General features: G+C 36.9%; 1 protein-coding gene across 2 annotated transcripts in view; it reads right to left on the bottom strand.

Annotated features, from left to right (window-relative positions):
- DCDC2C (doublecortin domain containing 2C) overlaps window positions 1-13,914 on the bottom strand; it is a 183,499-nt gene that overhangs the window by 14,679 nt on the left and 154,906 nt on the right. For both annotated transcript variants that reach the window (XM_007476177.2, XR_458801.2), the window contains one exon: window positions 13,774-13,809. In XM_007476177.2, the coding sequence (XP_007476239.2) occupies window positions 13,774-13,809 (36 nt within the window). Of the gene's footprint in view, window positions 1-13,773; window positions 13,810-13,914 lie in introns of those variants that run through there.

Consider the following 13,914-nt stretch of genomic DNA (forward strand, 5'->3'; position numbering starts at 1 on the left):
CATGAAATAGAGTCTAATGAGACAAAGAAGAAATTCCATGAGAGAAATGTGCTGTTGGAAAATTTGAAGGAGGAAAGGACTCTAGCAACTGAAGGCATGACAGGGAAATTCTCATGGAGAAAGGAGCAGCTCAGCTGAACCTCAAAGGACAAGGAAGATTCTTTTTTTTTTAACACTTACCTTATATCTTAGAAGGAATACTATGTAGTGGTTCCAAGGCAGAAGAGTGCTATGGGCTAGGTAATGGGGATTTAAGTGACTTGCTGAGGGTCCTAAACTAGAAAGTATCTGAGGCCAGATTTGAACAGAAGACCTCCCATCTCTAGGCCTGGCTCTCAATCCACTGAGCCACCTAGTTGCCCCAAGAAAGGTTCTTAAAGGCAATAATACAGAAGGAATTCTCTCTTAGCTATTAGGAACAGCTTGTGAAAATACAGGGAGGCAAGAGTTGGAATAATGAGTTTAGAGTACAGCTAATAATCTCAGTTGTTTGAAATATAGAATTCAAAGAATAAGAACAGAAGGGTAGATTGAAACCAGATTGTTCAGTAGATCAATGCAAGCAAAGGATCTTGTATTTTTATAGTATTGTTGATTTAGAGCTGGAAGGCACTTTAGACTATCTAATCTAACATTTTCTTCATAAAGTAGAATTTGAAAAACTTAGAATTGATGAGAGATGAGAAATGGAAGTGTTAAAGATTGATCCTGATGTTTCAGGTCTAGAGGACTTGGAGAATTGTAGCATCATCAACTAAAATAGGAAAGGTAGAAGGAGGGACAAGTTTAGGGGGAAAGTTAATGAATTCATTTGGGGGCATGTTGAACTGAGGTGTTGTAGAGTCAACCTGGTGAAGATATAACCAGCAAACAGTAAGAGATATAGGAATGAAGCTCAGGAGATTGTCTGAAAATGTGTATGCATGTGTTTGTTATAATAGAGATAGCATTTGAACTCACTGGAGTAGATGAGATCATCAAGGGTAATGAATAGGTGCCAGGGAAGCAGCTTGGCAGAATATATTTAGGAAAAGAGGAAAGAAGAGAACAATGAACCAGTGAAGGAAACTGATAAGTTCAGCAAGAGGACCAGGGGAGAGCAGGGCTAAGGAAGTCAAAGGTGAAAAGAGTATCCAGGAACAGGAAATAGTCAATAGCTGTGCTAACTGCTACCTATATGTTAAAAATAAAGACTGAGAAAAAGAAAAGAATAGGAGGCCAGTAACTATTTTTTTCCTCATGACCTCTTATACCTCTCCAAAATAGGACTTGTAAGACATATAAAGTAATTTCAGCTATCTCTACTATCTAAGACACCAAGATTTCTAATGGGATAAAAATGCAATGAATAGTGGAAAAGTCTAATCCCTAATCCCTCATTGATTTTTTTCAATGTTTCCTTGTCCATCATGAAGCATCACTTTGCAGCAGGTTTAGTATCCAAATATATAAACAATTAACATATATATACATATACACATATATAACCATAAATCATTTCCCAATAAATAAATGGTCAAAGGATATTAACAAATCATTTTAAAAGAATTTTAAACTACTAACAACTATAAGAAAGTATGTTCCAAATCACTAACAAAAGAAATACAACTCAAAACAACCTAACACACTGCCCCTCAGCAAAGATGACTCAATATGGGAAGAATCAATGATGAAGGGATTATGGGAAGACAGATGCACTGGTACATTATTGGTGGGGCTATAATCATTTTGAAAAAAAATTTTGAAATTGTGTAAATATAGTGTCTATAATGTTCATAACTTTTGACTCAGAGATTACATCAAGGATGCTATTTAGAAACCCCAATATAAAAAAAAATGTATAGTAAGCACTTTTTGTGAAAGCAAAAATTTGAAAACATAGAAAATGCTCATCTGCTATGGTATGGCTAAACAAATTATGGTCCATGAATGTAATGAAATGTTCTATGCTTTAAGAAATAAGGAATGTGATGAATACAGAGAAGCATAATTTACATGAACTAACAGAAAATTAAGTAAGCAAAACCAAGAAAAACAATAATTTCAATGACTACAACAATGCAAATGGAAAAACACAAAGAATTAAAAATCCAATGTGATAATGAAAAGCAGAAGCATAGTTTGAAAGAGATATAAGAAAGCATCTATTCTCTCTCAATCCATAGGTGAGAGGTCTGTGACTGTGATACACTGAATATCTTTCAGATTTTTTGGTGTATGGATTCATTATAAGCAACTATATTTATATAAAGACTATATATGAATATACAAATATGTATTGTGTGTATGTGTGTGTATATATAGAAACTCTATGTGTGTATGTGTATCTCAGGTGGCTAAGTGGATAGAGCATTGGACTTGCATGTCTTGAATTTGTGAATTCTAATTCATTCTCAGACACTTACTAGTTGTGTGACCCTGGATAAGTCACTCAGCCTCTGCCTGTTTCCTCATCTGCAAAATGAAGATAATAACATCTAAGTACCAGGGCTGTGGTGAGGAAAAAAATGAGACCTTTTTTATAGGTAAAGCACTTGCTAACTTTAAAATACTATTATAAATACTAGCTATTTTTTTTCTTTTTTCTTGTTTTGCCTTTTAAAATATTATGTGAGATGATTGTCCAGGAGGATGAAGGAGAGGAGTAAAAGGCAATTATGGCAGGGAGGGAGGGAGGGAGGGAGGGAGGGAGGAAGGAAGGAAGGAAGGAAGGAAGGAAGGAAGGAAGGAAGGAAGGAAGGAAGGAAGGAAGGAAGGAAGGAAGGAAGGAAGGAAGGAAGGAAGGAAGGAAGGAAGGAAGGAAGGAAGGAAGGAAGGAAGGAAGGAAGGAAGGAAGGAAGGAAGGAAGGAAGGAAGGAAGGAAGGAAGGAAGGAAGGAAGGAAGGAAGGAAGGAAGGAAGGAAGGAAGGAAGGGAGGGAGGGAAGGAGGGAGGGAGGGAGGGAGGGAGGAACAGAGGAAGGGAGGGAGGGAGGGAGGGAGGGAGGGAGGGAGGGAGGGAGGAAGGGAGGAAGGGAGGAAGGGAGGAAGGAAGGAAGGAAGGAAGGAAGGAAGGAAGGAAGGAAGGAAGGAAGGAAGGAAGGAAGGAAGGAAGGAAGGAAGGAAGGAAGGAAGGAAGGAAGGAAGGAAGGAAGGAAGGAAGGAAGGAAGGAAGGAAGGAAGGAAGGAAGGAAGGAAGGAAGGAAGAAAAAGATGCTACATTTGCTTCATTCCTAAAGTCTAACAATGGTGCTTTTCCATTGGGGAGAGAGGGAGGAAGAGAGTGAGATAGGAAAGGAGGGAGGGGGAAAAAGATGATACATTTTCTTTATTCGTAAACTCTAAAAATGGTGCTTTTCCATCTTAAACTCTAAACTTAGAACTCTTTCATTTTTATCTAGTACTTAGTATAGTGTTTTGCACTTAATAATCATTTAATCCATTTATTATATCTATCCTTTTTTATTCATCTATTCACTGGATTGAATTATCCCGGGGAAGGACACTCACTTGAGCTTTTACTAAGCCCCTACTTGTGTGAAAACCACTCTGCTAGTCCAGTAAGCTAACATCCAGTCCCCAAATGCAAGACAGCTTACAAAGTAAATTCAAGGTAATCATTAAATAAAAAAGATCTTTGAAGACTCAATTTTACTTCCTTCTTTTTTTAATGGAGAATTTTTAATGGAGATTTTAATATTTAAACTTTTAGGAATTTTCATAAAACAAAGACATGAGTTAATCCAAAGAATGGGTCTAGTTTAAATGAAAAATTAATAATTGCTAAATCTTGAGCTTTTTTTCTTTTTTGTAAATTATTGGATATCTGATCCTTATGATATTAGCAGAGATATGTTGATATACTGGCAGTGTTTTTACTGGGACTGGCATTGACTTGACAACATGAACCAGCAAATGCAGTTCTCTCAGAAATGTTAAAATTCATTATAGGACTCAATGATCTCATAGGAAAGTGACCAGAACAAAACTACACAGAAAATTTAATACAGCAGTTTGTAGTCTTTTAGAGACATCAGAACAATTAGTAGCTACTGCCTAGTGAAAGAGAAGGGGAAGGAACAATATCTTCTATACAAAAAGTTAATATGGGGCCACTATTATGTATCATTTTTCCTTGGCAAAAAATTGGTTATATTTCCCAGCATCAATTTATGATGTATTTTTTCAGTAAATTTTACAAAAAGACAATTCATTTTTGCCAAACGGAATCAGTGGAAAATTCAAATATCTATTTGCACACCTGTACAATAGCTAGCATTTATATAGTAGTTATTATGCGTTAGGCATTGTGCTAAATTCTTTATGATTATCATCTCATTTGATCCTCACAAACAACTCTTGGAGGTAGATTCTATTATTATCCCCATTTTACAAATAAGAAAACTGAGGCAAACAAAAGTTAAGTGATTTTCACAGGGTCATCGAGCTAGCAAATGTCTGAGGTTGGATTTAAACTCGGATTTCCTTTCCAACTCCAGGCTTGGTATTCTATCTACTACTATATCTAGCCACCTAATACATATATACATATATAAAAATAAACAACATAGGATTCAGGGTCCTAAAAATCAGCTTTTAGAGAGACATGATTTGGACACTTTTTTTAAGTTTCATATAAGTGATGACATACAGAGTGAGACACGCATTTTTGGACATAGGCAAAATGGGAATTTGTTTAGCTCAATTAGATTATGCTTACTTTTTATAAGAATATCTGGGTTTTGAGGGAAATGGGTGAGATAGAAAATAAAATGCTTGTAGACTTAAAAAATAATTTTAAAGTTTTGAGAAATTATATTAATTGGGGAAAATGAGATGGCAAAACACAACAATCCATGACATGTTAAAAGATATGAACAAATATATCTTGGGCAAATTTCACTCTGACTTTAAGATGGAAGTTTTGTTTTGTTCTTTTTTTTTCATGCATATGGGTGCTCTGATAATCCAAATTGGGAGGAAAGTTAAAGCATTTTTTCTTTTTTTTCTTCTCTGGTATTTGATCTTGGATACATTCTATTACCATTTGCTCCTACTTTTCTTCTCTCCCACCCCCCCTTTTTTTATTCCAAAGGCCTAAGACCTCTACACCAGGATCTTGCCCACCTGATGCCCAAACAAAACCTATCTCTTCTGGAAAGAGGCATTCAGGAATCTGTTATAAGTAAGGTCTTTAATCTGGGTATCAAGCAGCCTAATCTTCTCCTTTGACAAGTACTCAGTACTCCTTTCTTCCCGAACCAACCTCTCCTTTTTAGGGGGTCTTGGCTTTGGATTTGTTTTAAAACCTCCCAAATAATAGATAGCTTCTTCCTATTTCTGCTTCTTCCTACTTCTACTTCTACTTTTCCTATTTTTTTTTTCATACAAAGGCTCAGTCTGATCAGAACCAGCCTGACACTGGTCTGACAAAATATCTCTATGCAATTAAGATACAGATCACTTTGGCAGTGTTTCCTCCTAATTTTCAGTGATGCAGCTGGAATCTTCCTTGGATATCTTCTTCCCCTATTTTCTTTTCCCAAAAATGTAATCCAAATCTGTTTTACTCAAAAAAAAGTGATATTTCCGTTTTGTAAATTTCTTATAGTTACTATATCTTTTTAAGGACTTTGTCTCTTCTTTCAAGCTTAATTATCTTCTCTCCTTAATATCTAAGGAAGCTTTTGCTTCTTTTTTATGGTAATTGTTCATTTCAATTAGAAGTGGATCAAATTCATCTTGTTGATCAAGTCAGTTATCTCAGAGTTGGCTGATGCTCCAAACCCAAGTTAGTTGTTTTTGAATTTTAATATGTTCCATAGCTCTTGGTTCCTGAGTCCCCAGACCCTTTCACTTGGATCATCCCATCTTCTTCAGCTTCCTAACAATTAAAGGATGAGCTGCTTCACAAAGTAGTTGGGTTCCTGTCCATCTAAAGCAGTGGTTCTCAACCTGTGGATCATGGCCGCAGTGGGGGTTGAACGACCAAAACACAGGGGTTGCCTAAAGCCATCGGAAAATACATATTTCCGATGGCTTTAGCCACTGAGAAATCACTACTTTACAGCAAGATCTCAGAAAGAATGGGGACCCTGCTGCCTGCACATTGTACTAATATTAGTTATCTATCAGCAGCCCTCCCCCTATGAGGGGCGATGGATTTACCCTGTTGCCTGAAGACCAGACTCAAACAAAGACCCAGAGAGAGAACCCGGGAGCTGGCTCCCAAGGGGTTAAGAACGAGTCTTGGAGCAGATAACTCCTGGAGCAGATAACAGAGCCGAGTAATCCCAGCAAAGTGAAGCCTCAGCTTGAGCTGGAAGGAGACGACAGGAAGAAGAAGGCAGCATCTGTGGACCCCCTCCACAGGCAGGACTTACCTCCCACCCCAGTGCTCAGGCTGCCTCCTGCTGGATTAATATTTCTCAACATATAATTAAATATTGTTTTTGTGATTAATCACTATATTTAAAGTATGTTTCATTTGTTTCAATGAGAATACATAATGCATATCAGTATTTACATTCTGAATCATAACTGTAGCAAAATTACAGTTTTGAAGTAGCCACCAAAATAATTTTTTGGTTTGGGGTTACCACAACATGAAGAACTATATTGCGGGGTCACAGCATTAGAAAGGTTGAGAACCACTGATCTAAAGTCTTCAAGCAAAACCTATACAGCCACTTTACAAGTATGTTGTAGAGGACATTCATTCATTTCTAGGTATGGGTTTGATTTTCAGGTCTGGTGTTCCCTTCTAACTCTAAAATTCTATGACCCTATCCATTCACAAATTATACTATCCAGGTCCTATCTTTTAACTCTCTTTCTCAAAACCTCCCTATTCAACAAGACAATTCAATACTCACTTCTTCCATGAAGCCTTTTTTGATCTGCTCCTCCCATGAAAAAATTATCTTTTTCCCTTAGATCTCTCATAGCATTTTGCTTATTAGATTAACTATTCAAATAGGCAATTTTCAGTTAAAGAAATCAAAACTATTAATAAGCACATGAAAAAGTGTTCTAAATCTCTTATAATCAGAGAGATGCAAATCAAAACAACTCTGAGATGTCACCTCACACCTAGCAGATTGGCTAAAATGACAGCAATGGAAAGTAATGAATGCTGGAGGGGATGTGGCAAAGTTGGGACATTAATGCATTGCTGGTGGAGCTGTGAACTGATCCAACCATTCTGGAGGGGAATTTGGAACTATGCCCAAAGGGTGCTAAGAGACTGTCTGCCCTTTGATTCAACTATCCCACTGCTGGAAAAAGACATGTACAAGAATATTCATAGCTGCACTCTTTGTGGTGGCCTAAAATTGGAAAATGAGGGGATGCCCTTCAATTGGGGAATAGCTGAACAAATTGTGGTATATGTTGGTGATGGAATACTATTGTGCTCAAAGGAATAATAAAGTGGAGGAATTCCATGGGAACTGGAACAACCTCCAGGAATTGATGCAGAGTGAAAGGAGCAGAACCAGGAGAACATTGTACACAGAGTCTGATACACTGTGGCACAATTGAATGTAATGGACTTCTCCATTAGTGGCAATGCAGTGATCCTGAACAACCTGGAGGGTTCTATAAGAAATAAGACTATCCACATTCAGAGAAAAAAACTGTAGGAGTAGAAACACTGAAGAAAAACAATTGCTTGATTACATGGGTGCGGAGGGTATGATTGGGGATGTAGACTCTAAATCAGTGGTTCTCAACCTTTCTAATGCCGTGACCCTGCAATACAGTTCCTCATGTTGCAGTGACCCCAAACCAAAAAATTATTTTGGTGGCTACTTCAAAACTGTAATTTTGCTACAGTTATGATTTGGAATGTAAATACCTGATATGAATTATGTATTCTCATTGCTACAAATTGAGAAGTTGAGAACTGCTGCTCTAAATGAGCATCTGAGTGCAAACATTAACAACATGGAAATAGGTTCTGATCAAGGACACATGTAAATACCCAGTGAAATTGTGTATCAGCTATGGGAAGGTGGGTGGAGGGGAGCAAGGGAAAGAATATGACTCTTGTAACCAAAGAATCATGTTCTAAATTGACTAAATAAAATATTTTAAAAGATTATTCAAATTTATATAGTTATTTAAAGATTAAAAAGCATTTTCTTCATGGCAACCTATATTCTCATATACTCTTCTTTCATATAATATAGTTATATGTCTGCATTCATCACCCTTACTCATCATAATCTCTTTGAAGATACAATATGATGCTAGAGAAAGAGTATAGAAAGAAAGAAACCAAAGGTTCAGAATTGAGGTGTAACATTTAGTATCTACGTGATATGGGAGATCACTAACCTCTCTGGGGCTTAGTTTACTTATCTATAAAATCAGGGTGGAGATTGGATTAGATAACCCCTAAATTCCCTTCCAGCACTAAACATATATTCTAACTCTATATCCCTGAAGTCCAGTTCAGTGCTTTGCATAGAGTAAGGGCTTATTAAATGTTTGGTGAATTAAATAAATAAGGATTTCACAAAGTGAATTTAACCTATAAAATGTGTGTGGCCATGCTGGTCCATTAAAAAATAATCAAAGCATCAACAAGAGAAGAAGCAAGACAATAACTCCTAGGTCTCCCAAAATATAGATAAATAAACAAAATTGAAAAGCTTTCATGATTTGTGATTTCTTATATGTGGGATGGGGTTTTCGAGAGATTGCATATTACCTTACAAATCTATATGTGTTATATTAGGATTAGGTGGGGAGAGGAAGAGCCCACAGAAATGACAACTGGTTTTAATATACAGTAGTTTATTGTAGACTCAGAGATGTGATGAAAAATAAACAAATAAATATAATATCTAAATAATAAATATAATCATTTATATTAAATCAAGAAAATGGCATTTTTGATACTGGGAGCAGGGAGCCTGCTAAAGGAGGCATATTCATTTTTTATGTGAATTGAGAGCCATCTATGTACATAATAATAAGATCTGAACTGTGGTTAGAATATAAACATTTCTGTCAGAGTTCTTCTGTAATTCCCATATCTAAAGCCTGAGAAAGTTTCTCCATGTGTAACTGAGCAAGAATTTCTTCCTTTCCCTTTCCTGTTTTATCTCTGATGGGCATCTCCAATTCTTTTACTTCCCCATAATTATGGCTTTATACTAAGGTAGCAGAAAGAGTGCTAATTTTTGAGTGAGAAGGAATGTGGATTCAAATCCTGTCTGAATTACAAAATACATGGCCCTAGACAAACCAGTTATTCTCTTTCTACTGCAGAATCTTCTCATCTGTAAACCAAGTATAATAATACCATAAAACTTTTCATATAAGGTTATCACTGAGATCATGTACATAAAACATTTTTGAGAACCGTAGTGTCAAATCAATGTTATTATCGTCATCCTCCTCCCATCCTTATGTATCTGTTATGTGCACAATTTTTTCCTTTCCTATTAATTTGTAAACTCCTCAAGAGCTAGCTTTGTGTTGGGTATATCCTTATATCCCCAGTAATGTCAGTACTCAAGAAATGTTTATTAAATAAATGCATATAATTAGAGAAATGTATGTAAGCCACAGGGTTAACTCAGTTCAACAAGCACTACTGTATATATACTTACCACTTGCAGGGCCTTGTGCTAGGAGATAGAAATGGAAAGGTGAGGGAAACAAAACCCTGTCCCTCAAGGACAGTATCATCTATCCAAGAACATTATATACAGCTACAGATTTAATATTTGAAGAATAACTTGTGAATGTTCATCTCCAGAGAATGGACTAAGAAGCAGAAACACAAAGAAATTACATGTACTATTTGCCAGATTATATTTTCTATGGTATGGGGAGAGGAGGGAAGGACTGAGAAATCTGAAAATAAATTCTATTAATAATGAGAACAATCTATCAGAGAGAGTTAAATAGGTCCACAAACAACTATAATGCATTTGATAGCCCTAAAGAGCATGCATGGCAGGAGCAAAATGCTAAGAGTACACAGAATAGAGGAATTATCTCTAAGGAAGAATCATAAATGTTTTCCCTCTCAGAACTTTCAAGAGCCTCCTTGGTAACTTGTAACTGACTTGTAAAAGTCAGTAGCACCTATGCAGGAGGGTACAGGATATCCAGAGAGGACTAACACTGTGGTGTGAAGTAATAATGAAGCCTTTTCAGAACTGCTTTCTTCCTTTGGTGCCTACCTGCTACCCAGCTCTCACCTGTGGCTCCAAAAAGCTGTAATAAACACACCAACCATACCTGGTAAACTATCTTGGCAGAAAGGCTAACTCAGGTTGAGGGTAACTAACACACCTCAGATCCACTGGTGAGTTTAGGGGGTGTCTATCCCAAGCATGTGAAGCCTTCCCCTGGCAGAAGGGGCAGATGACAACAATTTGCTCTAAGCAACATAAAGATGGTAGAAGCAGGCACTGTGAAGCACTTAGAATTTGGACAGATGTCAGACACCAAGATCATGCACTGCACCCCAAGCCATCATCAGTCATCTTGACTTTGTTTTTGGACTTTGGACAATGACTTTGTTCATTGGACTTCCATGATTCTGGAAGAGAGTGAGGCTGACGACTTTTTGCAACTCTGACTCACTTAAATCCAATTCATCCAAGAGTCAATAGATGTCACCAGTAATGCCATTTTGGTCCTCTTCCAGCAGGAAGGACAACAACCAGTACGTACACAAATATAATCCTAAACCATAATTTGAAATTAATTGAAGACTCATTATATTAATGATTTCTCATAAACCCCTAAAGCTCCACCATACTACAAATCCACACCCTTCTACTATATCAATGAAATTGTGGAAGTAGATATAAGTACATATATGTATATATGTATATGTACCCATTATACATTTCTATTTCCACACATACACACACATTCAAATAAGAAAACAGTTGTTCTCTTGGAGCTGCATATTCTTGAGTTGTATGCCTGACAAATTTCTCCTTGACACAGTCTGCACACTTTGAAATATTTAGCTAATAAGTATTTGCGTTTAAACTATACTCAAAAGCAAATTAAGAGACTCAAACTCTTTTGAAGGCTAGACTTTCTGGCATGCAAAAAGAACAAGATGGGCAAGAGCAGCTGGGAGAGCTCACAGTCACTGAAGAAAGAAACTCAAGAACTGGTTAGAAGAGTTGATTGGAAAGATGAAACTGCTAACAGGAGCAGCTGGGGAATTTAAAAATTGGAGCAGGGAAAAGGGAATGAGAACCAAAAGTTTCAAGAAAAGGCAGATTTTGATTAGAATAAGATTTTGTCAAGGGGCCACCAAGAACCTGCCTGCCTGAATTGCAACAGCTGAAGGAGGTCAGAAAAAACTTCTACTCTATGCCCAATGCCAATGGGACATTTGAAAATGTAACATAATTTGCACAGGCTAGAAGAGCATTCAACACCAGGCTTAAGACATGGATTTTCATTTTTGCTTATGTCTCTGACTGCCACAATACACAACAGCTGCTAGCTATGAATTAAGACATCATGTAGAAACTTGAAGAAACAAATTCTATATTTTGGTTTAAGGTATAATTAGTTTGGAAATTTTAGAAGCATAGAGAGGGGAAGTATTTATCTTTTGTATCTGGTAATAATTACCTGGCAAATGATTTGTCAGTGGGCTAGAAATACAAAAAGTTGTTTTATAAAATAAAAAAATTCAAGAGAGAGGGATAAAACTTTGGCTATAGAATCATAAGAGTTAGAACTGGGAGAGAGGTTAGAGATTATCCACTCTATTATTTTACAGATAAGGAAAAAATGAGGCCCAAAGAATCTAGATAATTTGACCAAAGGGAAGGGAAAGGAATAAGCATTTCTATAATACCTTTTATGTGCCAGGTACCCTGCTAAAAACTTTTACAAGTATTATGCCATTTGATCTTGACGACAACAACCCTAGGAGATGGATGCTATTATGATCCCCATTTTACAATTGAGGAAACTGAGGAAAACAAGGGTCAAGTGACTTGCTCAGGGTAACATAGCTAGGAGGTAGGTATCTGAGATTGGATTTTAACTCAGGTCTTCCTGACTGCAGACCTAGCATTCTCTCCATTGAGCTATCAGCTGCCTTTCGCATGCAAAGTCATATGGGTCATAAGAAGAGTTTGAATTTAAATGTAGGTGTGCTGAGGCCAAATCTACACAGATTAGAAATGATACTACATCCCAGTAAATTAAAAGGATCCCTCACCTTGAGCAAGAGAATATACAGAAAAATTCTAAGGATCATCAAGCTTATTGCTGAAAAAAAAACTCAAAGGTATGAGTACAATTCCCTTATTTCATAGATTTGGAAACTGAGGTTGAAAGGAATAAAATGACTTGCCCAAGGTCACACAGGGAGGATGCAGAAATGATATTTGAATCCAGGTCCTCTGACTGCAGAGCCAGTGCTCTTTCCACTGTAACATGCTGCCTCTAAAAAAATGACTTTTAAAAATGATTATGAAATTTATCATGGCAGCAAGACCACATAGTAGATAGAGTCCTGGGCCTGGAGTCACGAGTTCAAATATGACCTTGGACTTTTGCTATCTGTGTGATCCTGGGCTTAATCCCTGTTTGCCTCAGTTTTCTCATCTGTAAAATGAGCTGGATAAGGAAATGTGCTATGTGTATATATGTGTGTTTGCGTGTATATAGTATTTAGTCATCTTTCAGTTGTTTTTTACTCTTCCTGATCCCTTGGCAAAGATATTATAGAAGTTTGCCATTTCTTTCTCCAGTTCATTTTACAAAAGAGGAACTGAAGCAAACAGGATTAAATAACTTACTCAGAGTTATCCAGCCATTAAGTAAGTGTCTGAAGCCAGACTTGAACTCAGGAAAAGGAATCTTCCTTACTCTAGACATGGCACTGTGTCCACTTGTGCCACCTAGCTACCCAGTGAAGCAATGGTACCAAATTCAAATAGAAATGGGGGCCATTAGACCATACAAATGGTCCCTTTGGGCTGCACATTGACTTAGAAAACCACATATACATAGTTTATATTGTGTTTTTATTTATTTTGTTAAATATTTCCAAGTTAGGAGCAGCTAGGTGGCTCAGTGAATAGAGTGCCAGGCCTGGCTATGGAAGGTCCTGGGTTCATATATGATCTCAGACACTTCCTAGCTGTGTGCCTCTGGACAAGTCACTCAACCTGCTCTTCTGCCTTAGAACCAAATATGGAGTTCTAAGATTAAGAACCAAATTAAGAACCAAATATGATTCCAAGATTAAAGGTAAGCATTTAATATATATATATGTATGTACATATATATATATATTTCCCAATCACATTTTAACCTAGTTCAGACTGCATAATAGTATTCAGGCATCTGGTGGCATGTTTGATACCTCTAGTGTAGAAGATGCAACTTACAACTGAGTTTGTTGAGCATTCAAAAAAATTTGACTTAGGAAAACAAATGTGATTTAAAAAAAACACCCTTACCTTCTGTCTTAGCATCAATACTGTGTATTGGTTCTAAGGCAGAAGAGTGGTAAGGGCTAGGCAATGGGGGTTAAGTGACTTGCCCAGGGTATCATAGCTAGGAAGTGTCTAAGGACAGATTTGAACCCAGGACCTCCCATCTCTGGGCCTGACTTTCAGTCTACTGAGCCACTAACTGCCCCCCACCAATGCAGTCTTAAATGCTTTTTCAACAAAATATTAATATCACAAAAGTTGATTTTAAGCTAGCTGCAACCATATAGGTGATTTTAACAATCCTCTAATTATTAACAATAAAGGTATGAAACAGAGACACAAGCTCACCAAAGGTGTTCGCCATCATCATGGAGGATATGAAATCTAGAATTAAAACACAAGAAGAATTTCTTTTAAATTGTGAGGTACTCCACATGTTCCTGTTTGCATTTTTCACTGCATGGATTTCATTAAACTCTATTACTACAC

Source organism: Monodelphis domestica, chromosome 1, assembly GCF_027887165.1.
Source record: "Monodelphis domestica isolate mMonDom1 chromosome 1, mMonDom1.pri, whole genome shotgun sequence".
In the NCBI taxonomy this organism is placed as follows: Eukaryota; Metazoa; Chordata; class Mammalia; order Didelphimorphia; family Didelphidae; genus Monodelphis; species Monodelphis domestica.